Source organism: Chrysemys picta, chromosome 7 (genome assembly GCF_011386835.1).
Source record: "Chrysemys picta bellii isolate R12L10 chromosome 7, ASM1138683v2, whole genome shotgun sequence".
Taxonomy (NCBI): domain Eukaryota; kingdom Metazoa; phylum Chordata; order Testudines; family Emydidae; genus Chrysemys; species Chrysemys picta.
Window position 1 is genome coordinate 124,685,458 of NC_088797.1, and position 27,790 is coordinate 124,713,247.

A 27,790-nucleotide genomic window follows, 5' to 3' on the forward strand; every position below is an offset into this window, starting at 1 on the left:
ACTGGAGAACACTATTTATAGTCCATTTCCATCCTCCAAGAGTCTGATTTCCAGTGTGTCTGTTGATTTCTTACACTAGGAAGAAGACTCTTATTTTCCAGGTGTCTTTAGTGATGACATCCAAACAGAATCTTTGAATGAGCTAGTGGCTTACATTTTAAACAAGGCTGGGTCAAGGAGGCAAGCAAAATCCAAAGTTTATAGGTGAGAATGTGAATTTTAAAAATGTTCAGGGACAGCCTTGTGGTCGTGCCACCTAATCAGAGATCAGGATTTGATTCCTTGTATTGGCATGGCCTGGAATACCATATAGTCCTTTGCCACAACCTTTCTTTTTGACTTTTCAGCTGCTTTCCTAGGCTAGAAGGGAGGTCTTAGTGATGGATGTAGATTGGAGAGGGGAGTGCAGTGCATAAAAAAATGGAATAAGGGTATTTTATGGGTTGCATGATGCACATAGAAAATATGAATCCACTACCCTTTCCCCTGAAAGATTGTTAGAGAAATAAGGGTGTTATTTGAAAGACAGCATTGTATTAGCTGCAGCCACGCTTTCCTCGTGGTGTATCACTGGGATTGATCGTAAATCCTTTCTATTTATCTAAAAGGGATCCCAAAGTACTCTTCAGATTGTACATGTGTATGTAGGGGTCACTACAGCCGTCTCTGGGCTCCAGAAATGACAACTGCTCGTGTCTGAAGTGCTATTCTAGCTGTATCGGTCCCAGGATATTAGAGACACAAAGTTGGTGAGGTGATATCTTTTATTGGACCAAGAGAGACAAGCTTTCGACAAACTGTTCCCATAGCAGCAACATAATGCAACAGGGTTTTTAGAAGAAGGGAATAGTGAAGTTCTGTATAGAGAAAGAAATCACAGTTCCCTTGGGAATTTGGCCAGATTACCAAGGAGAAATTGCACAGCAGGTTAAAAAAATTTATATGGTCTGTGTGAAGAACTAGGAGGGCTCCAGCTTCTTCCAGGTGGGGGTGGGGACAGGGAGGGGCTGAGGTGGGCTAGACAGAAAATGGGGGGAGGCTGCGCTATACATCTTGTGGGCGCACACATTTCTTTTTTAACCATATGCACTTAAATGTCAAGTATCAGAGGGGTAGCCGTGTTAGTCTGAATCTGTAAAAAGCAACAGAGGGTCCTGTGGCACCTTTAAGACTAACAGAAGTATTGGGAGCATAAGCTTTCGTGGGTAAGAACCTCACTCTTGCATCTGAAGAAGTGAGGTTCTTACCCACGAAAGCTTATACTCCCAATACTTCTGTTAGTCTTAAAGGTGCCACAGGACCCTCTGTCACTTAAATGTGTGATTTATCTATATTATCCTCAAAAGAGGAATAAAAATATATACGAACACGTCGGTTTTAAACTTCGTCTAGCCTGTGAAGTGAGCAAAGTAGGACATTTGGAAGATTTGGAAACTCAGAGCCGTAATACAGCAACTGATACTGTGGTCAGTCTGGAGCAGGGGGCCTCAGTGCTAGAGAGGGTTAACTGAGCACAGGTGCTGTAGGAAGTGTTACCCACACACCGCTCTGTCCTGCATGTGCCGCTGCAGCAGGCACTGTGGCAGGGAGCTGCACGCTGGGGATGCGAACCAGGCAGGGAGGAAGGCCCTGGACATCACAGACCTGAGCTTGCTCCCCAGGGCTGGCTGGCTGCAGCCGGACCATGCTCTGCCAAGCCTCACCACCAGTCAGCAACCACCCTGCCCCTACTTCAGGGGTGCCATTTAGGGAGGTGCTTCCTCACCCAAGTTTCATACCACATTATAATTTTACTGTGTGTGTGTGTGTGTGTGTGTGTGTGTGTGTGTGTGTTGGGGTAGTGTGTGTGTTGGGGTAGTGTGCGTGGGAGACTGGGTGTGGGTTGGGAGAGTGTGCATTTGTTGGAGTGGCGTGTGAGAGAGACTGTGCGCGTGTGTGTGTTGGGGGGAATGTGTGTGTTGTGGGTATCATGTGAGGGAGACTGTGCACATGAGTTGGGGGGAGTGCGTGGGAGACTGTACGTGTGTGTTGGGAGTGTGTGTGGGAGACTGCACGTTCCCGAGTGAGTGTGTCTGCACGCTGTCTCTTTAAGCCGAGTATTCAGGAGCCTGACGCTTGTTCAGCGCCACAGCAGCTCCCACGCCTGAGCCAGAGACACCAGCAAACAGGCTCCTTGCCCCCCACCCCAGCTCAGTGGAGACCTACTCAGGTACGGCCACCTCTAGCATCAGGCAAGTTCCCCCAGCGTCCCGCCAGCTTCCCAAAAAAGGGGAGACTTAAGTGTAAACATGGGGCTCGCAGCCTCTGGACTGCCGGCTGCTGAGGAGCTGTGTCACATCTCTGGCCAAGGCTAGCATCAGCAGAGGAGTTGACTGTGCAAATCTCTGCAGCGCAGCCAGGGCTGCAAATCTGTCAGGGGATCCCTGAGCGCAAAGGGACTGAATGGAAGAAGATGATGATTTTCCTCCAGTCTAGCCCAGCGGCTAAAGCCTCCTCTCTGCAGATCAGGTGTGTGTGAGGTCTTCAGGTACCAGTCCGTTTCCCCTGGCCGCTGCTGCTTGCAGGCTGGGGTGAACCGCAGGGGGAAGTGAGAGCAAGTGAATCTGGGGAAGGAGAAGTGAGTGTGTCTGCTGTTGGAAGCCTGGCCAGCAGCCACAGCTCTTTCCGCTGTGCCTTCAAAGCTGGGCGGCCGGAGAGCAGCGGCTCCTGGCCGGGTGCCCAACTCTGAAGGAACCGCCACAACCAGAAGCTGGGAGAGGTGGCTACTGGGTGGGGGCTAAGGCAAATTTTGGGATGGCTATAGCCCCCACAAGCCCCCTCAAGTACTGCCCCTGTGACTAACTCAGCATGTCCTTGTCCCATGCTGCCTTAATAAATGGGGAACTCTGGGCATCTGTCTTACCCATCTACAGTACATGAAAGGTATATTTCTTACTGTTTCCTTCAGTAATTTGCCTTTAGCAGCCCTTCAATAAGGGAATTCATTTTTCTAGACTCTGATCTTTCATGATCTTCACTGTGCTCTTTCTGTTCTGACCTCCTTTTGCTCACTAGCACTCTAGATCACCCCCCAGGATTTCCTGCACAATCCTGTGCTCTCTTAGTTATATTAGCAACAGAGGGTCCTGTGGCACCTTTAAGACTAACAGAAGTATTGGGAGCATAAGCTTTCGTGCGTAAGAACCTCACTTAGTTATATTAGTTATTTCTGCCCCTCATTCTCACCCACAACATAATCAGCCTCTCTGTTCCTATTGCACTGAGAAGGCCCCATGCAGCAAATGTCATATAACTTTATTATATGTTTACCATTAGTATAATAAAAGCGTGAAGATTTTGTTAACTACATTATTACTTTTAGGTATCCTTTACTACTAAGTAAGTTAGTATTAGAAGTGTGTTCAAGCTTACTATTGATTGTTGCTTTTCGAAGTGATAATAGGCCTTTGTTAAAAATAATAACGAACCCTTAGATTTCTGTCAGCCAGATAATACCTGGGACGACATATGTTACTGTAGAGCTGGGCAAAGCTTTTTGGCAAATAGTAAATTCACTGACAAATGCAGTTTTCGGGGGGAGCTGAAACTATTTGCGAATTTGGGTCAAATTTGGCAATAGTTTTGGCCAAGTAAAACCTGAAAACAGAAAATTTGGAAATATCATAAATCATTTTGAAAATGTCAGATCCCCTCCACATTTTATTTTGAAAATGTCAGTTTGAATTAGCATTTAATTTGACCAGAACAAAAAAATGTTGGTTTTTCATTTAATCGAGGAAAAAAAAATCATTTTGGTTAAAAACTGACCAGTTTTTTTTTTCCTGGAAACCAAAAATCACTTTGCTCAGTTCTACATATGTGATTCCTCATGACAGTCACCATAATCTATAATCTGTCCCTGTCTGACACCTGATTTTCCTTCATGATCTTCCTCCTTTTCCACCTTTTTTCAGTAGTTTCACATATAAGTTTTCTCCTCTCTGACTTGGTCTCTCTTTTCCACAGCATGTTTTCTTACCTGTACTAATTCTTTGGGGACTGTAGATATATTTATTATTTTTAGCATTTTTTTATAACTCCAGCAGAGGTGCTTGGCACCTCACAGAAAAGCATGTCTGTGTTCTGAAGAGCTTACCATGCAAATAGCACATGTTTATGACACACACATCTGCAGCCTCCAAATCATTAGTACAGTGGGGCCAATTTAAATATATATCTCAACTGTGATGGGAATTATTTGACCTCAGTGCATCCTGGGGCCAGATTCTGTGAGAGTGACAGTTTCCATGCAGCAAACCTCAACATACTGTCCACAGAAATACAGTGAAGCTATCAAACAATCATTGAATGAAATTGTTAAATAAGTACATTTTCCCTGCATTGAGCGAAGGTATATTTTATAAATGAAATATTAAAATAATAAACTGGTTTAAAAGAATAACATTTTGATGCAAGAAGGTAACATTTGACAGGTTTCTATGGTACCATATAGTTTTATTAACAAATTATATGCTGACCTGATTACTGTATCTTCTGTGGAAGCTATCATAGCCCACAGCACTTATAAACACCTCCTAGCTGAATTCCTGACACTAATATTAGGCTATGGAATTGGGTCCCGAGTAACAGGTGTAACAGCAGTAAAGAAGTTCAGATTCTCTGCCTCTAAGACGTGTGTAGAGAGGGTGGGGGAGGAGAGGGAGCTGCTGTTTGGAATATATTTCCTCTGAGGCAAAGAGCTCTGATGGACTGACTTTTATATTTCATCTGGTGCCTTCTGCTGCTGAAATATGAACTGCACTTCCATTCTGCAAAAAGCCTCTAGCATGATCTAATTCCATGATCATGTAAGCAGCGGAGCAAGTGAACCTGAAATAGAGAAGGAAAATAATGACGGAACTGAGTGTTGTAGTGTGGAAGAGGGAGGAGGGAGAATGGAAAAATTATTTTTAACTGCCTTGTTTAACCATGAGCTATTTTTGTATTTTCTAACTGGAATCTTATCTTGGTACAGTGTATAAGTCCCCTGAATATGAATCTCTTGGATTTGACCTGACCGTAGAAAGATTGGTTTCCATTGGATACCCTCAGGAGCTGCTCAGTTTTGTCTATGATCCTTCATTCCCTACCAGGTAAATAACTAAGAGATACTGATCCAGTCTACTTGTGGCTTTGAATGTTTGTTCTGTGAAGTTCATAGACATGAAATTTCAAATTTTCAGAGGGCACCTTTTAAGCCTGCAGTTGTGCACAGAATTTGGGAAAACATACCCAATTGACTTGCAGTGACTGACTTCAATTGTGCGCAGTTTTTGCACAAACAGACATGCCAGCAAAGAACGAGAGTGCTGTGAAAGAGGCCCGCTGAAAAAGTTGTTCAAAATACCTATAAAGCAAGAACATTGGAGCGACATGTGAAATTTTACTTAAAATCTAGGGTTTGTGAGAATGAACTTTTACAGAATATAAGCCTGCAGGAATATTGCATAAATTATTTTATTTTAATTATTTTGAAATAAAATATTCCTGCATAGTGTTGGAAACTCGAACATTGCAGCAATGTCCTCGTGCACAAGAGAGATCCTGAAAGTGAAACTGACTGTGAAGAAAAATAAAACTGGACTAGTTAAGTTTAATTGTCTAAACTGAATGAAATGCAGGAAGTATGCCTGCAAATATTGGTGCAAAGTAAATTTAATTTCTAAAATTCTGACACTTTTGAGAGTCTCTTAGTAGCAGAGGTATGGAAGTTTGTGTTTGATTTTAATCTGATGTGTCCCTAAAACCTTTGAAGTTGATTCCATTCATGCCTTTGCTGGACTTAGTCTTACTGGCTTCTGTGGTGGCTTCTATGGATTGTTTACTAAAATGCCGGCAGTGGGACGGTGGCTGCTGAGCTCTGGTTTTCAGTCTGGCAGCCCCTTTCCTTTCATGCCTTCTGCCTTGAATTGCATTGAGCCTACTGCCATACGTTCCCATGTCCCTAATAGGAAGGTTTCAGAGTGGTAGCCGTGTTAGTCTGTATCAGCAAAAAGAATAAGGAGTACTTGTGGCATCTTAGAGACTAACAAATGTATTTGAGCATAAGCTTTCATGGGCTAACACCCACTTCATCGGATGCATGCCGTGGAAGATACAGTCGGAAAATATATATACACAGAGAACATGAAAAAATGGGTGTTGCCATACCAACTGTAACGAGGGTAATTAATTAAGGTGAGCTATTAGGTGGGCTATTATCAGCAGAAGAAAAAAAACTTTTGTAGTGATAATTAGGATGGCCCATTTCCAACCATTGACAAGAAGGTGTGAGTAACAGTAGGGGGGAAAGATTAGCATGGGAAAACAGTTTTACTTTGTGTAATGACCCATCCACTCGCAGTCTTTATTCAAGCCTAATTTAATGGTGTCTAGTTTGCAAATTAATTCCAATTCTGCAGAATGGTTGGAATGGGACATCCTGATTATCACCAGAAATTTTTTTTTCTTCTGCTGATAATAGCTCCCCTAATAGCTCACCTTAATTAATTACCCTCCTTACAGTTGGTATGACAACACCCATTTTTTCATGTTCCCTGTGTATATATATTTTCCTACTGTATCTTCCACTGCATGCATCCGATGAAGTGGGTTTTAGCCCACGAAAGCTTATGCTCAAATACATTTGTTAGTCTCTAAGGTGCCACAAGTACTCCTCGTTCTTTTTGCATAATAGGAAGGTGGCCCGTAATGAAGCTGTCAGGAAGGTTACACTGAGCATGTTCAGTGAATTTACTGCCTTCTTCATGCTGATGACCAAGAAGGGGTGCCCATGTGAGGATAGGGTGACCAGACATCCCGATTTTATCGGGACTGTCCCGATTTTTGCTTCTCTGTCCCGCGTCCGGACCGATGTTTGGTCGGGACACTGGACAAAAAAGAAATGTTGCGCTCCGCCCCGGCTCCGCCCCCTTCCCCCATTGGCTCCCTCCCCAAATCCCCGCCCTGGTCCCGCCTCTTCCCCAACCACGCAGCATTCCTCCTCCCTCCCAGGCTTGCAGCATGGCGGCGCAAGCCTGGGAGGGAGGGTGTGGCGGCGGTGCCTGGATCCTGGAGCTGGTGAGTCAGCTCCGGCACCCGGGCACCCAGCAGGCAAAGGGGGGCTGGCAAGGGAGGGAGACGGGGGGGCTCAGCTTTGAGCCCCCCACCGCGACAGAGGGCTCCTGCCCGGGCCGCTGCACCCAGGGCCGGGAGCACAGCCTGGAGGCTGCTGCAGCTTTGCAGCCCGCGGGGTAGCACGGTGGGTCCGGGCGGGGGCAGTGTGGAGCGGGCAGGGGCCGGTTGGGTGGCGTGGGCCAAATCCCTGCTGCTGCCAGGGAGCCCTGCGCCTCTCCCTCCCGCTCGCGGCTGCGGCTCCTTCCCGGCGGGACGCGCCCCCCGGCCTGCCCCGGCCACATGCGGCACGCGTCCAGCTGCTCCTTCCTGGCAGGAGGGAGAGTAGGCGCGGGGGATGCGCGCCGCATGTAGCCAGGGCGGCAGGAGGTGCATCCCGCCTGGAAGGAGCCGCAGCCGCGAGCGGACGGGAGAGGCGCGGGGCTCCCTGTCAGCAGCGGGGATTCGGCCCCTGCCGCCCACCCGGCTCCTGCCCGCTCCGTGCTGCCCCCGCCTGGATCCACTGCGTGCCGCATATGCCCGTGGCGGGCCGGGGGGTGGGAGGCTCCGCGGGGAGGGCAGCGCGCGGGGCCGGGGCCTGCTAATGCCCCCGGCCCCTTTTAAACGCCCCCCCCTTTTTTTTACTCCGCCCCCCTTTTTTTGCTCCGCCCCCCTTTTTTTCCTTCTCCCCCCCCTCCCCCCCATCCCGATATTTTGGACTGCTGATCTGGTCACCCTATGTGAGGACAACTGACAGCAGCCTTACTACCAATCAGTCTTGAAGCATCTCACTGTTTTCAGCAGTTATGGCATCTCCTTTTCCCAAAGGCTAGTGACTAGATAAATGAGCAGAAACATGTAATGTGGTTTTGGCAGAAAAGAGACAGCCCTTAAATCGGTAGTGGGGAATGGCATGGCATTTTTTGCAGCTGTGACATGCTATATCTGGCTTACCTAAATGCAACAGAGAGATGCACAGTACTGGAGAGGTTCCTTCCCCCAATCAGCTCTCCATTGCATCTCAGTAGAATTCTCAGGGAATCACAAGGGCAGGCAAGAGCCAAATTCTTGACCTTGTGTAGAAAGCTACACATCTTCCCCGATGACCGTATAGCTAAGCTTTCTAAGTAAAATGAGCAAAATGATTCTAAGATCAATAGAGAGCAGGTCAATTATACATTTCAACCTGGCAATGCCGGGGGTGGGGAGGGTGGTTCCAAAGCCAAATAGAAGGATACGTTAGGACTGGATCAGCACAACCCCGCCCCCAGTGTTCAATTCTGTTTTGGATGGGACATAAGAATTGGCTCAAACATTCTACTTCAGATAAGCACACTCGAGCTGATTTTGGTTCCTGCTCTGAGTATGGTGTATTTGGTCACCCCTCAGTGTGTTTCTGATTTCACATCTTAAATTCCTTCCTTGACAGAGGCCTGGTGTTCGATACACTTTATGGAAACCTGTTGAAAGTCGATGCCTATGGGAACCTCCTAGTGTGTACACATGGCTTTAACTTTGTGAGAGGGTGAGTACTGGTAACCTGGCCATTCACTGGTCATTGGTTCTGGCTTGATAAATGGCTTAATAAACCATAAGGAATAGCAGATAATTGGTTTATAAAGAGATGCTGGTTTTATATTTTTATAACTTCCGTTCATATATAAGAAACTGTGAGTGTTCTGAAGTTAATGATATTTCAAAGTCTAGGGAAAAAATCAGTACAGTACAAAGAGGCCTATATTTTCTAGAGCACTGGAAATAGGCTAGGACGTGGTGTGGGGAAGAGTTTATAGGACAGTGTGGGGGCTTTTTACTTGTGCTGGCATAATTCAGTTTCAGCATCCTGTCGTCAGGTAAAATAGTTGAATTGTGTCAGCCCTTTCTGGAACAGGCAGAAGTCTGCATCGCATGAACAACTGCATATGGTTCAGCTCACCAGTCTTTGCTTGAGAGAGGTGAAGGATTGAACTAGCCTAGGAGCTGGATTATTGTAGTTTATGGTTTAGGTCAACGGGAAGAAAGGAGAGCAGCAGAATATGGACCCGGGACTTCAGAAAAGCAGACTTTGACTCCCTCAGGGAACTGATGGGCAAGATCCCCTGGGAGGCTAATATGAGGGGGAAAGGAGTCCAGGGGAGCTGGCTCTATTTTAAAGAAGCCTTATTGAGGGGCCAGGAACAAACCATCCCGATGTGCAGAAAGACTAGCAAATATGGCAGGCGACCAGCTCGGCTTAACAGAGAAATCTTCGGTGATCTTAAACACAAAAAGGAAGTTTACAAGAAGTGGAAACTCGGACAGATGACTAGGGAGGAGTATAAAAATATTGCTTGAGCATGCAGGGGTGTAATCAGGAAGGCCAAAGCACAATTGGAGTTGCAGCTAGCAAGGGATGTGAAGGGTAACAAGAAGGGTTTCTACAGGTATGTTAGCAACAAGAAAGCTAATGGCATATTGGGCTGCATTAGTTAGTAGGAGCATTGTCAGCCTATCAAGGGAAGTGATTATTCCTCTTTATTTGGCACTGGTGAGGCCACATCTGAAGTATTGTGTCCAGTTTTGGGTCCTCCACTACAGAAAGGAGGTGGACAAATTGGAGAGAGTCCAGAGGAGGGCAACAAAAATGATTAGGAGGCTGGGGCACATGACTTGCAAGGAGAGGCTGAGGGAACTGGAATTATTTAGACTGCAGAAGAGAAGAGTGAGACGGGATTTAATAGCAGACTTCAACTACCTGAAGGGGGGTTCCAAAGAGGATGGAACTAGGCTGTTCTCAGTGGTGGCAGATGACAGAACACAGAGTAATGGTCTCAAGTTGCAGTGGGGGAGATCTAGGTTGGATATTAGGAAAAACTATTTCACTAGGAGGGTGGTGAAGCACTGGAATGGGTTACCTAGGGAGGTGGTGGAATCTCCATCCTTAGAGGTTTTTAAATCCTGGCTTGACAAAGCCCTGGCTGCAATGATGTAGTTGGGATTGGTCCTGCTTTGAGCAGGGGGTTGGACTAGATGACCTCCTGAGGTCTCTTCCAACCCTAATCTTCTATGATTCTAATAGTAAAGCCGTGTGAAAGCTGTGTGTGATGTTCTGCAGTCCCCATTAGCTGTTAGCATTCTTCTTACCTCTATGAGTAGAAAGTTTAAATAAGAAAATGGGGGAGTGCAGTGCTAGATGCAAAATGTGACCAAATAAGTTCTCAAATCCATAATATGAGGCTAGAGTTGATGGAATGGAGGAACAGTTAAGTTCAGTAGCAACTGAACAGGAATCCCAGAGGCCATCAAACAGGCCTTCTGATAAGCTCATCTCAAGCTAGCAAGTCTCTGCAGCAGGAAGTAGAAACCTTAAAAAATGAAAGCTCAAATGTGTGCTCAAAGCTCTCATATGTATATGTAGTCTTCACAGACTCCAGTGGGGTTGGATATGTGCCCTGAGTTTGGTCCTGCTATGTATATATACAATGGATGCTTTGAATGCAAATAGCATAATTCTGCCAGTGATCACTTAAAAAGTATCTTTTAAGAGAATGAGAATAATTACTTTTTTTTTAACATTGCCACCCTGCTGTTTAATTGCAAAGAGCCTCATTATCATCTCCAGCAGAACCACCTTGCACATTGCTGATGAAAGCTGCATGTGGGTGTTTTAAAAAAAAACACATGAAAACTAGGGGAAAGTTTAATTAGTTTAAACAAACAATGAAAATGCAGTGGATTTAAGTATCCCCTGGCTATCAGCTCAGGGATGAAGGTAAGGCTGTGGTCACTCAACCATTCTGCTTCCCTGTGTCAGATTTGTTCACTTTACTGACCAACCATGGATATTTTTGCTAGAGCCAACACAGCTATGGAGTGTTTTTACTTTTGTGTCACCAACACACTGTTCATTTCCCCCTCAGCATATGGTAAAACTAGGTGTTGATTAAAGCTTGAGGGAATCTTCAGTTAATTGGCCCTTTTATGATCAGATTCTAAGAACTATAGAGTATGCTATTGTTTCATTCAGTTTTTCCCTTTACTATCTTGTTTTTCAGGCCAGAAACTCGGGAGCAGTACCCAAATAAATTTATTCAAAGGGATGACACAGAGAGGTTTTACATTCTGAACACGTTGTTCAATCTACCAGGTAAGTCCCTAGTTAGCTACTGTAGGGCTTGATCCTTCATCACAGAAATGAATGGGTGTTTTGCCATTGACTTCCTGACAGCACATTGGGACCTGTGCTCGTGTGCTTTGAGTTACATGAACACCTCTCTTCCTCCAGACTCCTACCCCAAACGTTATTTTAATTTATGTTGTTTCTCTTGTTTTAAAATTCTGTTTTGTTTCTTTGCAGAGACCTACCTGTTGGCTTGCCTAATAGATTTCTTTACTAACTGTGACAGGTATTCTAGGTACGTTTACTGCCCGATTTTATAAAACTAATGGTATAGTGCAGTCTTGAATATATGTTTTAAATAATGGATGCAGGGTACAGCACAAAGCTGCTCTACCGAGGTCCAGTCTCCCACTAATGTCAATGCGAATCTTTCCATTGACATCACTGGGACTAAGATCAATCCTCTTTAGCTGTTTAATATAAAAGTGAATTCCATGCTGATGTGAAATGTCTATTAACATCTCTGGAGACTGAAGGCCTAGACCAATTGGATGCAGTAAAGACATTGGCAATGCAGCTCTTCCCTCATACTGTGTACCTGTCTCAATGCACTAGTTGCCACAACTTTACTGTGGAGAGACAACCTCTAGATATGAACCAAGTGAATGGTTGGTTTCCATTTCCACTCTGATCTTGGCGCCTCAGCTAAGACTCCAACAAATAATGCCAAATGAGTTGGAGGTTTGATGACGTGGAAGTTTGTGATCTGAGACCACAAACTTACTACAAACACAGTGGCCACCAAACAGCCCTTAGATGTCTATTTTCAATGCCTTGTATTTGTAATTAGACTTGTATTTGAACCTGTAACCTAGAGGCAACACTCCCAACGCCAATTACCAGAGCCACGTAGGTTCCCCATATAGTAGTTTTAACATTTTCATGGTTAAGAACCTCGTTCACTCAAAAGTGAAATATGCTAATGACATGGGTTTGATTAAAAAAAACCAGATTCACTTAATGAGAGGATTGTCTAAAATATTAAGTCTGGTTTTAATAACTTTTAAAGGATACATTTCCCAATTTTTTATAGTAATTTTTGATTTACTGTTCATAGCAAGCTTTTTGAAGCAGGAAATGTACATGTTTTCTTTTTCCTCCATCATGTATGTGCATCAGCACCTGTTATCGTGGGGTTGCTCATGAGTGCTGTGCTGTCAATGCTTTTTGGTTTAGAAAAGGAACATTGAGACATATGGGATTTTGGGGGGCTAAAAATCAATATTTACATGGGCTTGCAAAGAGGTGTATGTTTAAAATGGTAGGTTACATTTTGAGCTAGCAAACCTTGATGCAGCTGCATGAATGATTCACAAGCTATGAAGTGATACCAGGTATTACATTCTTGGAAAGTAAAGGTTAAACACATATGCAGTTTTGCCTAGGGACACAGGAATTGCCATTCTGGATCAGATCAGTGTCCAGTATCCTATCTCTGAAAAATGGCCAGTACCCTTTAGTGGACAATTATGGAATAATTTGCCCATAATAGAGTTTCTTCTTAATCCGCATCTGTTAATGATTGGCTTATGCCCCAAAGCATGAAGTTTTATATATAGTATAAAATCCTTTTTTGAATCTATCTTATGTAAAATCTTGGCCTCAGTGGTATCTTGTGGTGGTGAGTTTCACAGGATAATTATGCACTGTGATATAAAAAAGCAACATTACCTTTTATCAGTGTTAAATGCGTTGACTTTTAATTTAATTGAATATCTCCTTTTTCTTGGGTTATGAAAGAGGATAGTCAGCAACACTTAATTTACTTTATTACGTTCATCTTTTTGTATACCTCTATCCTGTCCTCTCTTATTTATCAGCTGTTTAAACTATGGTCCCAGTCTATCAATCACTCCTAAAATGGAAATCTTTCCATGTCCTTAATCATTATGTACTTACCATTCCATTAGTGTCAGGAGGGAGAGACTAGAGACCCAGTCACAAAAATCTGAAATACCACATTACTAGTGCATGGTCCAGAGACAGGAATCTGCTTCCTGAAGTTCTGAATGAATAGCACATTTGGGTAACAAACACCTCTCATGCTGCTGTATATACCAGGTCTGTTCAGATAGACTCCGTTAACTGGAAACTATTTACGGGGCATTCTCTCAATTCCAGCACCCACGAAGGAATAAAAGAGGAAACAATGACTACAAGTTGGGAATACGAGTTTTGTCTGTCAGATAGATTGCACTATCTTGTCTCCCTGGTTGTTTCTTAGTCACAGAGGTCCTGTGCACACTGGCTGCTGTTCTTGATCTGACATATCTGATCTCTCTTCTTTCTCCTCATAGCTGTGAAACGGGGTTTAAAGATGGAGACCTCTTTATGTCCTTCAGGAGTATGTTCCAGGATGTCAGAGATGCTGTTGACTGGGTTCATTACCAGGTGATTGGAACTCCTTGGGATTTTTTATTAGTCATTAATTGAGCTACACCTGTCTTTAACTCTTGAAATGGAAGCAGTTAACATGTGACTATATCCCTGTAAAAGAAACCTGTTTTGCCATTTAGTGACCAGATATGTGAATGGTGCAGGACTACACCCTTGGGGACAATGATTCTCTCTCTCATTAGACAGGAGACTCCCTCTGTCCTTCTATCTCATCCAATCCTCATTTTCCTTAGCTATAATTAACAAGTGATTTAAAGATTGCACCATGAACCATATTTGCATTTTATACCATGTATTGAAGTTGTGGACTATTAATTTTTGCAATATTGATTTTATTGTACATCTACTGTAGAGTATTAATTGCTTCATGCTGTTAGGAATCTGTGTGTGCAGGTTGGAGAATTTCATAAGTTTTGATGCTCTGCTTAGTGCGGGGGGCAACCCAATTTTATATACACAAACATATATAACTATGCTATTTGGATTTCCTGATCAATAACGTTTGTAAATATGGCAGCTGAAGGCATGATTCTGCTCCTCTTATTCCCAGGAAGAGTCCCATAATGAGTAGGATGGAGCACTTTCATATTATTTGATCACATTTTATGCTTCCGGTTGTCATCTGATTTCTACAAGATTCAGAAGGGAATTTTTCATACATTTTTTGCACAATAGACCAGGTGCTTTGTGGTGGGTTTTGCCTTTTACTGAAGCTCTGTGGTCACTGCTGGAGACTGGAGATCAATGGTCTGATCTGGTATGGCAACCTATATTAGTTTCTGTTTCTATCACATTCCTTCCTGAAAGGATTGAAATGGTGTTAAAGTGGATTATTCACCTCTAAAATTATCACCAGAGTAGGAGACTGCATGGCTCATAGGATTTGTGATAGTTCATGCTCTCTCTCTGAGTCACCCGTTCAGATTCATTCCTGGTTTGTATTTTTACTGGGCTTTGACAGTGTGGAAGTTGGAGATAATCTGCCGTGTGTTAGATCATTAAGCCCAGCATCTCATGGAGTTCTGTTATTTCTATTTCAGGGAACCCTCAAGGAAAAGACACTTGAGAATCTGGAGAAGTATGTAGTGAAAGATGTAAGTGTGGAGTTACTTTGCTGTGCTGTGTGACATACTGTACCGAGAACACAGGCAGGAAGTGTGGGGGAAGGAGAAAACGTGTTGATTTGTTTTACTGAATTAGAAAACTGATAAGCATGGCTTCTACTGTAATAACCAAAGACAAAGTGGAAAGTTGAAACCCGGCCTGTGTCCCAACCCAAAAATCCACATGGCTTGGTTTTCATCCACACATCTATTAAACAGATTATAAAAGATAGAGGAGAATTTAGCACATGATGGAGGTGATGGTGTTGGTGAGGCACATGCAGACTCTCTTGGTGGGGAAGGGGACTGTTTCTTTTACCTGGCTGTTCTGTTAGCACCATAAACCACAGTGATGCAGCTCTATTGACCTCAGCTTCAGAAGAGGCTGACATCTTTTCCAGACAGAAGTATTGATATAGCCAGCCACTGAAAGAGGCACGAGGGGGAGGGGAAATTCCAAGACACCGTTCAATCTCTCAAACTTCCCTCCAAAGTGAGTGCAATGTCTGATCTAGGAAAGCTGAAACTGTTAACTCTTTCCTGCTTTCGGACTGCCTTTGAAGGAAGTGTGTGAGCTGCAAGTGAGCATTCTGCAGCCAGTCTCCATGAGTAGGCCCCATGTATAGTAAAAACTTATCTGAATGTCATTTGGTTTAAAGTACTGATACCAGCCAGTCCACATTATGGACTCATTGCCTGCCTGCAATGTTTCATTTTAAAGTAATTAACCAGTCTAGTTACCTGTCTGCAAACTGCTTTGGAAACTTCTGTTTTGGGGTATTCGGTCACTCTTGTAATTTACACATGGCTGAATTAGGATTTATAACTTAATAAAAACAGCTCCAGCCTCAAACTCACTCTAAGTTTGGTGTTTGAATTATGACACATCCCTACCTGTAGACTTGGGTGTTCAAACCTTCTACCAAAGGGCTCATTTTGGTAATTTACCAGAAGCCCAAGGGGCCACATCCAATTTGTCTGAAGTGGAGCTGGTAGTGGGTGAGCATGCTACAGTGTGTGAAGTGCCACTAAACTATTTAATATCATCGTGGGGAGTTCAGGGTCTGCTAGCACCCATGGACGCAGTTAATGGTTCCCATTTACATTTCTTCCACTCTTTTCATTTCTACGTGCAAGGACGTTTTCCTGATGCTGTTGCCAGTTTAAAATGTGTGGTCTTGCAAGCATGATTTTAATTGAGCCTTGTTTTTCCCAGTGGTAAAGTGTCTGTAATCCTTGTGTGTCCTTTTAGGGGAAAATGCCATTACTGCTCAGCCGCATGAATGAGGTTGGAAAGGTGTTTCTTGCCACAAACAGTGACTATAAATACACAGATGTAAGTGCTGCTGAAATATTTGGATTTGCGTAGAATTTAATGAAGAAAAAATGGATATTCATTTTCATACGTTTTCTGGTTTCACTATGACAACTTTGAGTGTATTCTATATACTTTCTGAGTGAGAGGTAGTGTGATTTAGGGATTAAAGCAGAGGACTGGGTTTCAAAACTCTTGGGTTCTATTCCAGGCTCTGATACTAATTTATGGTATGACCTGGGGCAAGTCAGTTACCTCATCTGTGTCTCAGTCTCTCAGCAGATGAAAAGTGCTGGATAAATGCAAAGTATTGTTATTTTTAAAACCAGTCGCCCCCAAAATGCAAAAATTCCCTATAATCAAACTGTTCTGATGCATACATGAAGGCATCAGACAATCCTGAATCTGTGATCAAGTGACAGACCAATAACTTTTGAACCATCAAGGCTAGAGGGCTAGAAATTGGTGCTTTGTCCGGGTGGAGAGAAGCTGGAAATTACCTCTTTTTAGTGGTGCAAGGCATTTGTTTAAAGCCTTTCCATACATAATGCTTATTATGTCACAGCATTATTATGTATAGAAAGCTCACAGATCATTTTAAAGGTCTCTAAAATATATTTGAAGTAGTGTGCAGATTTTGAAGGCAAATCTATTCGTTGATTAGAAAAATTACTGTTTTAACTCCAACTGATGTTTTATTAATTTTGTTCCCAAATTGCAATAAAATCTAATGCCAAAACTGACAGTAAATTGTAAAACTAAAAAAGTTCTGTAGTCTGAAAAGGTGGAGACTGAGAAGTATGTTGTTATAAACTACACAAATGTATATTTTAAAGTCCTGTAAATCATTTCTAATTTTGTCTTTCAGAAAATTATGACTTATTTGTTTGATTTTTCACATGGACCAAAGGTATGTGACTCTAGGACTGCTGTTTTACTATAAATTAATGCACATAATTATCTCTGTGTAGTGTAATAGGATTGTAATCCTGGTTCATGGACTGCATGAGGATTAGCAAGTATAGTTAAAACACAGTTGCTGTTTAGTTTCCTTATTTACACAGGATCAAATCCAAATATAAATAGAACATTTAGAGATGTTGTCAGCTGTTTTAAAACAAGAATCCTTAATAATAACATAATCTAATAATGTTGCATTTTGCAGTTAAGATCAGTATGAAACTGACAAAGTTTAGGTGCCAATAAGAAATCTTATTGGAGAGCAAAAGGGCTTTGTAAATGGAAAGGAATATCTAGGTCCTAATACTGATCTCACTGGCGTGACTCAACTGACTTCAGTCATGTTAGTCCTGATTTACACTGGTACAAGTGAGGGCAGAGGTAGGCCCTGAAATGTTTAAATGTAAAACAGGAGCTCCAAACCTTTTTCTGCTTGGTACATTCAGCTTAATTGATTACTTCATCAGTCACACAATGCATGGCTCAGCTCCTGTTTCATGGAGTTACTTAATTATTTTCATGTGCCTGTCAACACTGCACCTGGGCACATGTCACAAATGAAAACCAGTTTGCTAAATTAAACTCCCCACAGTAAATGAAACAAAGAGCCCCATCTCTGAACTGCTGCCACCTCCTCAGTGACGATCTATAGTTAGAAAACTCTTTTGACTCAATATATGTGCCTTTGCACCATGCTGTGAAGGTCGATAAATTCAAGCAGGGGTTATTTTCATAACGGGCACCCTTCACTCACTAAAAATACCTCCCATCCTTGTGAATACCAGCTAGGGAGTGTTGGCAACCCCTGCCTACCTCCCACCCTCCTGGCTGATTTCAGCAAACTTCAGAGAAAGGTGTCCTGCATAGATAAATGCTGATGGGTGCTTGTGCCTCTGATGTGTGGCTTTGGTACAGAGCGGTTACATGTGGGTAGGAGTCCAGGCTGTTTCCTACCATCTTTGAGAATGCTCACAAAGCCAGGTGCTGACTTCACAAGAATCCAGTGTTGTTTGCAATGTGGTTGCAGTTGTGTTGGTCCTAGGATATGAGAGACAATGTGGGTGAGATAATGTCTTTTATTGGACCAACTTTGGTTGGTGGAAGAGACGAGCTTTTGAGCTTCACAGAGCTCTTCCTCAGAATAATCCAGTGAGCATGGATCTATGCAGGGTGTCACCTTTATACGCCAACTGGCAGCTATGTAATTTACAATATCCTTCACTGCAACAGCTGATCTATTATCTTACATGTTCAATGCAGTCATTCCATCTCAGCCTATGATGTCAGTCTCCCAAACCAGGCTGGACTTAGTGCTGGATGGAAACCTCCAAGGAAAACAAAATGCTTTAGGAAGTGGTGCTGGGAATTCAGTACTCTCCCTTCTGAACCATTACCACAGAATGGTGCTGAGACAACTATCCTGTTGGATTTACCCATTTGACCAACAACAAAAAAAGATTCCTTTTAGGGAACTATTCCATTGCACTTTTTGCAGGATTATCAGTATCAGCCCCAGTCAGATTCCACTGTGGTTTATTTATAATCTGCTTTCCTAAATTTCTCTGCAGTGGAATTTCTCTTGGATGCAGTATTTTTTGCTTTCTCCTCTAAACTGTAGTGTTTCTTGATGATGATCAATTGCTGTCATGTTGGACCCAGAGGTGGCTGCATTTTTGCAGTGTGTGGAGTGATTCCTCGATATATAGTTTATGAAAGTGTTCTGGGATCCTTCAGGATGAAAGGTGCAATACATATAGGTGCTTGTATTATAAAATGTATAAGTGATTTGAGAAGAGGCTGAAGGCAGCTGATGCTTTATGGTTTTTCCTTTCCTAGCCTGGGAGCTCTCATCAGCCATGGCAGTCCTACTTTGATCTGATCCTAGTGGATGCACGAAAGCCCCTCTTTTTTGGAGAAGGCACAGTATTGCGGCAAGTAGACACTGTAAGTACTGCACACTTACCCACGTGGTTTCTTTAGGCAGCTTGGAACAGGAACTGGAACTTTTCTAGACTGGACTCTGCATTGAAATTCATGGAAGGCATTGGGCTGGAGTTTGCTTTTCGTTACACCCGGTCAGCCTCATTGCTATCAGAGGTGTGTGTGACGGGCAGAACTTAGTCCTTCTGGCTAAATTAGACTACAACAAACTGTGTATGGAGAAGAGTGAAACACACAGCCCCTCCATGTGAGTGAAAGCTGCCTCCAGTCTCCCAGGGAGAGACAGGGGTCCAAGAGAAGGAAGAATTAGGAAAAATCAGGCAGAAAAGATCCACCACACCAGTTGCCCGTCACTAAAGTGATTTCTTTCCTCTTCTGTACAGGTTACTGGCAAGTTGAAGATTGGTACCTACACAGGGCCTCTGCAGCATGGCATCGTCTATTCAGGCGGTAAAGCGAGAACAATCTCATGTGTATTCTATAATGAGCATAAACAGAGATTTAGCTTCTCAGCCTACTGGCATAATTGGGGGTTGTCAGGTTAATCCATGGTAGTGTTTCTGATCGGCAAGTCCTTCAGTGTAACCTGGTGGACCCGCTCATCATCCAGTATTGTGCAAGGATTTTAAAGGGCATGGGAGAGCAGTGGCTGCTTTAGCACACTGGGGACTTGGCCAGGAGTTCTCAGCTGTTTTCATACTGCAATGCCAGGGTCAGCCACTTGCCAGGTGCACCCCGAATCCTCTGCCCCAGTTCGCATGTTGCTTCAAAGGAAGGGCAATGGGAATGAGGGAACTCAGCTCTTCTGACACATGAAGAGGATCTGGCTCATTCACTTCAGGGGAAGATGAGAGCCCGCACTGCCCACCCCATATACTGCCCACAGCCCGAGAACCACAGCACTGAGCACTTTGTGCAGGCATTCCTGTAGTGCAAATAGCAGCAAGTGCTTGGCTACTGTTGTGATGTGCTAATATGGAGCAGACTGGGGCTTTGGGGAGACCCCCAAGGATGCTGCTTTCTGGCCCAGCAGAGATAATACACTTGGCAAAGATGGTTTCTGGGAAGAGAGGCCAACTTGCTGTGTCTGTAGCCCACAGCTCCCTGTGTCTTGGCTGTCAGTGTATGCTCTGTGAGTAGCTGCAATTACTGGACACTTGTTTTTGCACTGCAGTGACAGGCATGTGCCTGAGTTGTGAGCATCTGAAATGTGAGAAATTTTTCCCTTCAGTTCACAATTGCTGACCCATCCTGCTTTCATTCCCTCGCAGGTTCTTCAGATACAATCTGTGACCTGCTGGGGGCTAAGGGCAAAGACATTTTGTACATTGGAGACCACATCTTTGGAGACATCCTAAAGTCCAAGAAACGTCAGGGCTGGAGGACCTTCCTGGTGATTCCCGAACTAGCCCAGGAGCTGCATGTCTGGACTGACAAAAGCTGTACGAAACTAGGCAACCACTTTGCTGTCACTTCACTGGTGCAGCAACATTGACCTCACTGCGGCTGGTCTATTGTAACTGGGGGGGAGATTTTAGTGTTATTTCTCAAGATTGTATTGTTTGTATGTTGTCAAGGGGAAAAGCTGGGGCAGGATTTGGAGGGGCTCTATGACAGTGTGCATCTGCTTTTGTTTATTTTTTTCCTGAGATCTTCCCCTTGCCTTTGACATCTGTGTTAGGGGCTGATGCCGTCCTATTACCCGAGGGAAAAGATTGGAATCTTGGTCAGCCTTTCAGATCACAGTCCTGGCTGTTGGTAACACTGTCATCTCTTAGCGAGGATGGAGCTAGGCCTTTTGCATTTGGACACAGTGGAGGGATATGAAATTTCCAGCTGCATTATGTATTAAAATGAGTTCTATGTGGCATGGATAGAAGCTGTGATCTGATGGGCTAAAGTGTTCCAAACCCATGTAATTTTTTCCTAATAAGCCACACCTCTTTCACTGACTGGATCAGTACACCCCTCCATCAAACAGTCACTTCTCAAAAGCCCTGTTAGAAGATGGCTTGTTATTCATTAAAAAGTATGTTAGCAGATTATGTTCTTCTTATCATGGTGTCTGATCCACTGGCAAAGTCCCTCTCTGGAGGGCGTTCCAGTCAGTTAAGAGTGAGGGCTGCTTTCTGCAGCTCACCCCCTCACGCCACTTCTCTTCCTCCATTGGCATCTGTGTCAAAGTGATGCCTGAATCGCATCCTGAGCCTCACGCACGAACAGATCTCCCCTGTCACTGGGCTAGCCCCTTTGCTGGTGAGCTGCTTGTAGGGCAGCAGCAATGCGGATCTCATTTGTTGTGTTTAATCGTGTTGCTGCAGAGGAACAGCGGAACAGCGGTGCTCTAAAACGCTTAGAGACTTAGTGTACTTATTCGTGATGTAAAGTCGCAGGGCAGATGAGGACAGGGAAGGCAGGTGATAGGGGAGGTGTGAGGTCAGAGCAGGGGGAAGTCTGAGGTGAAAGCAGCTCCCATGTTTAATCCCTAGGATAAGCCAAAGATCCCATTCTCCCATGGCTGGAACAGCAGCTCACCAGTATTCTAGAGGAATTAGCGTGGCATTAGTTGCAGTATTGGACTAGGGGGGTCACCTCCCTCTGCTGTCAGCCTTCCGGTTTTCATTTAGCTTGTTTTATTTTTTTTTCTCTATTTTTCACTTCATTTATTTGGGACCCAGCTTTGTTCCATTCAGCTGCAGACAGCAGCAGGAATCACAACACAGGACAGAACTGCCTTCAGGGTAGAACCACTTTAATGGCCCAGTCCTGTAGCCCTACTCACGTAAATTGCCCCATTGATGTCAAAGAACTTACTTATCTAAAACATGCAGTGTGGGCCCTAAAGCAACAGGGATCAGTCCCAGAAAACAAGTCCTGAGCGCTGCCAGGCCTGCACAGTCTGCATTCAACTCTTTATCTGAACCATCTAGATTAGACACCTGTTTCTCGGCACGTCAGCCCTAGCAGCTGCGCACTCTGCTTTATTTTCCATTCCTGGCCACAGCCGCCTCCTATGAGAAGAGCTGGAAATGTGATGCTTTGGCTTTTGGCACTTCTTCAGTTTTCGCATTCTAACCCTCTTCTCTTTTCTGGAATTATTCAGCCCTTTTTGAAGAGCTGCAGAGTCTGGACATTTTCTTGGCGGAGCTTTACAAGTGAGTATTCCAACATTCATATAATAATAATAATAAATAATAATTTCCCTCCACCAAGTAGCAGCTGCCATTTGAGGATCTTAATACACTTTTGCAAATGTTAGATAATGAATCTAACAAGTCCCCTGTAAGTAAGCACATGGGGAAACTGAGGCACATAATGGTTATGACTTGCTCAAGGTCACACCATGAATCTGTGGCACAGTCAGGAGTTGATCTCAGGAGTCCTGGCTTCTAGTAATCCTGGGTTCTACCCACAAAGTTAGCCTTCTTTCCTCTATTTCTTCCTAACCACAAAATACCCCACCCCTAAGCCTCCTAGTTTCCTAAACATGTTCAAACAATGGTGTGTAATTTTTCTTCTATAACCAGGCATTTGGACAGTAGCAGCAACGAACGGCCTGACATCAGTTCCATCCAGAGACGTATTAAGGTATCAATTATAAAAACACCTTTTCACACTGAAGGATCCCAAAGTGCTTTACAGTCTGATACACAACCGTATACCGGGATCACTTCCCTCAGCACTAAAATGCAGCCACCTTTGGGGTGGAATGCAGCAGCTTACAGCATGCGTACATTACAGCAGCATTACACAATAGCTTTCTTAAGCAGGGAAGTAAAGTATATCACACTCAACTGAAATTAAAAAGGACAGAAGGTTATTACCCCAGTTGGAATCTGGCCAGGACATTGGGGTAGCACTTGCACTGTTAGGAAGAATGCCATGGTCAAGACCTTGGTTTTATGCCTGATCTAAAGGTGGCACTTGCAGAAGCATAGTGCCCCTTGGTACCATTCTGGGGCATTGATTCCATATTGACTCAGATGGGCCACCCACTGGCTTTCTGTCACCACCTCCTGCAGCATTCTTGGTGTTCCCTGGAAGTTTCCCATCTACTGATCAGGCAACCCCTGTTCAGATGACATCATAGCCTGGTGGGATGGCTGCAGCTATGATGAAATGTCATTGATTCCAGTACAACTTTCCCCCACATTAGATGTAAATATGGATTCTGTGGGGTCTCGCTATTAGAACACACACAGCCTGTTAAGTGCCTCTCTATTCTGAACCCCTGCAGAATCTGAGCAGCTCAGGAACTCAGAATGTCTCAGTTATGTGACAGTCTTTTCCCTGTTTGAGTTTGCGTTGCTCTCTGTCTGGCCAGAGCATTTAATCTGCCTTTTGCTTGTAGAAAGTTACTCACGACATGGACATGTGCTACGGGATGATGGGAAGCCTGTTCCGTAGCGGCTCACGACAGACCCTCTTTGCCAGCCAGGTGATGCGTTATGCAGATCTCTATGCAGCATCTTTCATCAACCTCCTGTACTATCCATTCAGCTACCTCTTCAGAGCCGCCCACGTACTGGTGAGTTGTAACCCACTGAGAAACCAGCAGCAGTCCTGACAGGCAAATGCCATTAGAACTGTCTAGTGAGTGGTGTTGGCAGAACCAGATAAACACTGTTAAGGACTCGGGGACATCACTACTGTAGTGCAGAAGAGATAGGAAACTCACCTTCTCATATTATGGCTTGGAGGCGCTTAAGCTTGTTATGGAGGTGTCTGAGCTCTTTAGTGGAGGGTGATGGACTCCTGCTTGCTAGGATGGCACTGGCCACCCCGAAAGCTGGCCACCTTCCCAGCCAGAGGCAGTAATGACGGCTGCTCAGTGGGGATAGGAGGAATTATAAAAGAAAAATATTGGTGCTTAGAATAAAGGACATGGAGCTCATCCTCAGAATCACATCTAGAACAGCATAGAGTTGGGGATGCGTGCAGTGATGTGAGAAGACATACAGAGGGATAACACTGGATCTAGTTACCAATTTTGCTGTCCTCCACACTGGCTTTCCTATGGGAGAGTCCCATAAGCTGTAATGAGGCTAATTATTGGCCCTCAGTACTGATGTTGATGTTAATATTAATGTCAGTGTCACGGGCTTGTGCTATCTCAGGAAGCTTCAGATGATAACGGGCCAATTTGTTCTGAATGGATAGCATGAAAAGTCACTATGTGCTTTAAAGAGTAGTGAAAACTATTTCACTAGGGTCAGTTTCAGCCCAAAGCCCCCAGGCATACCTGCGTTTTAGTATTAGTTCTGTAATGCTACAAGCATACACAGCATGGTGGGGCCCGCCTTTCTGGTCACAATCACAAGGGTTACATATCCATACAGCATATTTAACAAACTTCAGACGCTTGTTTTTCATTAGTATCTGCATCTATTGGAGAAATAATGAGAGCATCTGCATGGCTGATCACAGCATTCCTCCTGGGACAATAAGACAGGTCCAGTCCTCTCTCTTGTTTTTGTATAGATGCCACATGAATCGACGGTGGAGCACATTCATGTTGACATCAATGAAAAGGAGTCACCTCTGGCCACACGCAACCGCACCTCAGTGGATTTCAAAGATTCCGACTACAAACGGCATCAACTGACCCGGTCAGTCAGTGAGATTAAACCACCTAACCTTTTCCCCCAGACTCCTCAGGAAATCACACATTGCCATGATGAGGATGATGATGAAGAAGAGGAAGAGGAGGAGGAAGAGGAATAGGAAGGAAAAATGGAAGCCTCTCTGAAGACAAAACATGATTGTGGCAGTGATGAGCGGGAGTGGATTCCCATGTTCGGTTCCAGGAGGAATGGATGTGATTCTTTCAAAGGCACATTTTGAAAGTTTCCAAAAACTTTTTAAAATTAACACTAATCAGGAGGAGCCCCTTGTTTTTAATTTTGTGAATCTGCTCTTTGCAGATGGTTCAAAAGGCCAATGGATTCTGCACTACGGGCGATTCTAACAGTGTGTTCAGACTGGACAGCACACAAGTGTTGTCTATAAAGCCTCCCCTGTTACAGATTAGGGATGCTGCATGGTTTTTCCCTTTTTCTTCCCATTGGTGCAATTCATTTGGTTTTCATTGAATGGTGTCTTATGAACGGTTTGGAATTTGTACAGTCTCCACAGAGAAGGAAGGATGCAATGTGCCCTGTAGCAGACAAAATGGTCTGACAAGAATCCTACTGCGAGTTGTGCCACTGTTCTTAACTCTCAGTTTTTTTGGATACAAATTCTACCCCTACCAAATACTGTATTGTATCCAGGGAAACGTTATGGCTTCCAGCATTGAATTTACCCTCTGCTAAGCACAAGTTTCCCCTTATAAGCGGTTTAATGTTCTAAATTACTCTGGCAACATCTGATTTCAGTGGGATTCCGGTACTTACTAGCATTCAGTAGTTTTGGGTTTGTCAGAAAGTCTGTTGTCCTCCCCTTGGTGGATAAAGACTTAATTCTTTCATCATTGGCATGTAATGCATGATTTCTGTTACATTTATAAAACAAGTGACTCTTGTGCAATGCTCTCATCTATCCCCCCTCCTCAAATCCCCCTATATTTTCAACCAGTATTATTAGCAAACGAGCTTGAAATCGTATCTTTACATTGTATGTTAGTTATTTCCCCCCCCCAATTTCTGTTAACTTTTTCTCTGCTCTGCTTTAAGAAAGGAAAGGAAAGCACCAACGTATCCCAAAGATATAAAAGCCAAACAGCATCTGGGGTGGAAGTGTGCGCTTGGGCCACCCATCCTAGCCTGAACTTGGCCCACACTATAGAATCATAGGACCGGAAGGGACCTCCAGAGGTCGTCTAGTCCAGTCCCTGCACTCATGGCAGGACTAAGTATTATCTAGACCATCCCTGACAGGTGTTTGTCTGTATGATCATGTGTGTGTGTGTATATATATATATATATATATATATATATGATCATATACTGCAGGGCTGGTCCAATTGTGTGACCCATACAATTCCACAATACAGTTTGCAGCTGCCCCATCTTTCACATGGAGCTGTAGCACATAGAGACTACAGGTCCCAGCCTGAATGCTCCATCTTTAGCCAAGAGGAAGAGATTTGGCTCAAGATAGCTGTAGTCTCCAGGCTCCTGTGCTGGCACCTGCAGTTGCTGCAGGCTCTACCTCCATTTCAGAAATGAATATGGTGCAGTCTGCTTCATTTGTCCTGCAAACAGTTCTCAGTGTCCTGTCTGTGCCCTTTGGGCCTCCGCCTGGTGTTAACTTAAACACAAATCCCTTGTGTTACCATTCCCTGTAAGGTGTGGTATGCAGTACAGCTATGTTAACTGTGCAGTGCCATTTACTACCTGTCATGGGTGCGCTGTAGCTTATTCCAAACTGCCATTCATTTGTGAAAGATACAGAACGGGGGCCTGGTTTTAAAGAATTAGACCTTTTGGTTCAATCTCATAATTGCATTTGATCTTATGCCAGTGTAACATACAGTGAAAAACAAACCAGCAGGAGGTGCTATTGCTGGTATGTCAGGCCTACAAGTCAATAAACCATGATGGTTCTAGTAGTATTGGCCTATCGCTTTGTTTATGCATCGCTGCTGGAAGGTGTCCTTGTCACATCACAGCTGAACAGGGTGAAGGGGAGAGATTTTGCTAGGTAAGTGTTGGCGAGCCAGGAAACCATCAGAGAGTTTGGGTTTTCAGAGATGTTGTCCAGCACTTTTGTCACTAAGTTTTAAGGAGGACAGTATCCGGCCTCCTCCTGAAAGGGACAGAAGATGTCTTCAGGGAAGGAAGATGATAACTTGAAATCCTATGATTAAGGATGAAAATCAACACTAAGCCATTGCATTCAGTAACGGAGATGTGATATTGTGTGAAACTATCAGGTCAGCTACACGTTTTTTTTGCGCTGGTTGGAGGGATGGAACAGGTTCACAGTGAATGGATTTAGAAACTATTTTTAAAGACTTGTGAGATAATTGCTCCCCCACCAGCAGCTACACGCAGACCACCCCTTCCTGCATCTGGGTCAGATATTTCTATGGCACTGGTTCCCCTCCATCTGCCGAGGTTTCGCCTGTTCTGGTTAGTATGAGGGGGAGAAGGACACACGTCTACCTCCTCCCACCACCACTGCTAAACACTCCCCAGTGTTTGTCTAATACCAGGGAAGGGCCCTCAGAGCTGGTGCAGAACCTCCTACAGTGTCCCTTGAGGCCCCATGAGATTTAAGGGAAAACAGGGATATTTTGGTGGGGCAGAAGCGTGGGGATAAATGTTCCTGTTGGAAAAGCTGGGGCAGGGTTTGGGGAGTTTTTCCCCAATTGCTCCAGCAGAGCTGGGGATTTTACCCGCATTTTAACATAGCCCAGATCAAATGTGTTTAAGTAAATTCTCAGGTTAAACCTTTCATGAGGCAGTGCCCTAGTAGCAACACTGTTTTGTCTCGGTTTGTAGGAGTGAGGATGATACCATATGGCTTCAGAACAAATCAGACAACTGCCGGTTGATAAGCAATAAATATCCTACTGGTGCAGATTACCTGATGCTTTCTTTTCCTCCTCTGAAACAGAATTCAAAACGTAGCCTAAATGAAAGCAAAAAGCCCGTTTGCACTCTGGATTCAGGCATCACATCACTGCACGGTTGTGCAGTAATACCTCAGGAAGATTAGCTGATCTGCCGTTGGAGTTCAATGATGGTCTCATTGGGAAGTGCAACATCGCCCCCTCCAGGAAATTAAGAAGTTTTGTAATTGTTTGTATTACTGATCCCTACAACAGTAGAACTGATC

At 44.1% G+C, this 27,790-nt stretch overlaps 1 protein-coding gene across 41 annotated transcripts in view; it reads left to right on the top strand.

Annotated features, from left to right (window-relative positions):
• NT5C2 (5'-nucleotidase, cytosolic II) overlaps positions 1-26,558 on the top strand; it is an 80,845-nt gene extending 54,287 nt beyond the window's left edge. For 30 of the 41 annotated variants that reach the window (XM_065552578.1, XM_065552599.1, XM_065552596.1 and 27 more), the window contains 15 exons: positions 5,015-5,132; positions 8,561-8,656; positions 11,166-11,257; positions 11,468-11,525; positions 13,588-13,681; positions 14,728-14,781; positions 16,043-16,126; positions 16,974-17,015; positions 18,902-19,009; positions 19,390-19,456; positions 20,278-20,448; positions 22,110-22,161; positions 22,534-22,594; positions 23,358-23,534; positions 24,488-26,558. In XM_065552578.1, the coding sequence (XP_065408650.1) occupies positions 5,015-5,132; positions 8,561-8,656; positions 11,166-11,257; positions 11,468-11,525; positions 13,588-13,681; positions 14,728-14,781; positions 16,043-16,126; positions 16,974-17,015; positions 18,902-19,009; positions 19,390-19,456; positions 20,278-20,448; positions 22,110-22,161; positions 22,534-22,594; positions 23,358-23,534; positions 24,488-24,730 (1,517 nt within the window). In that variant the 3' untranslated portion in view covers positions 24,731-26,558. Of the gene's footprint in view, positions 1-79; positions 205-608; positions 750-5,014; positions 5,133-8,560; positions 8,657-11,165; positions 11,258-11,467; positions 11,526-13,587; positions 13,682-14,727; positions 14,782-16,042; positions 16,127-16,973; positions 17,016-18,901; positions 19,010-19,389; positions 19,457-20,277; positions 20,449-22,109; positions 22,162-22,533; positions 22,595-23,357; positions 23,535-24,487 lie in introns of all 41 variants that reach the window. The other 11 variants (XM_065552614.1, XM_065552612.1, XM_065552615.1 and 8 more) reach the window with 4 other exon arrangements.
• Positions 26,559-27,790: the final 1,232 nt, after the last annotated feature.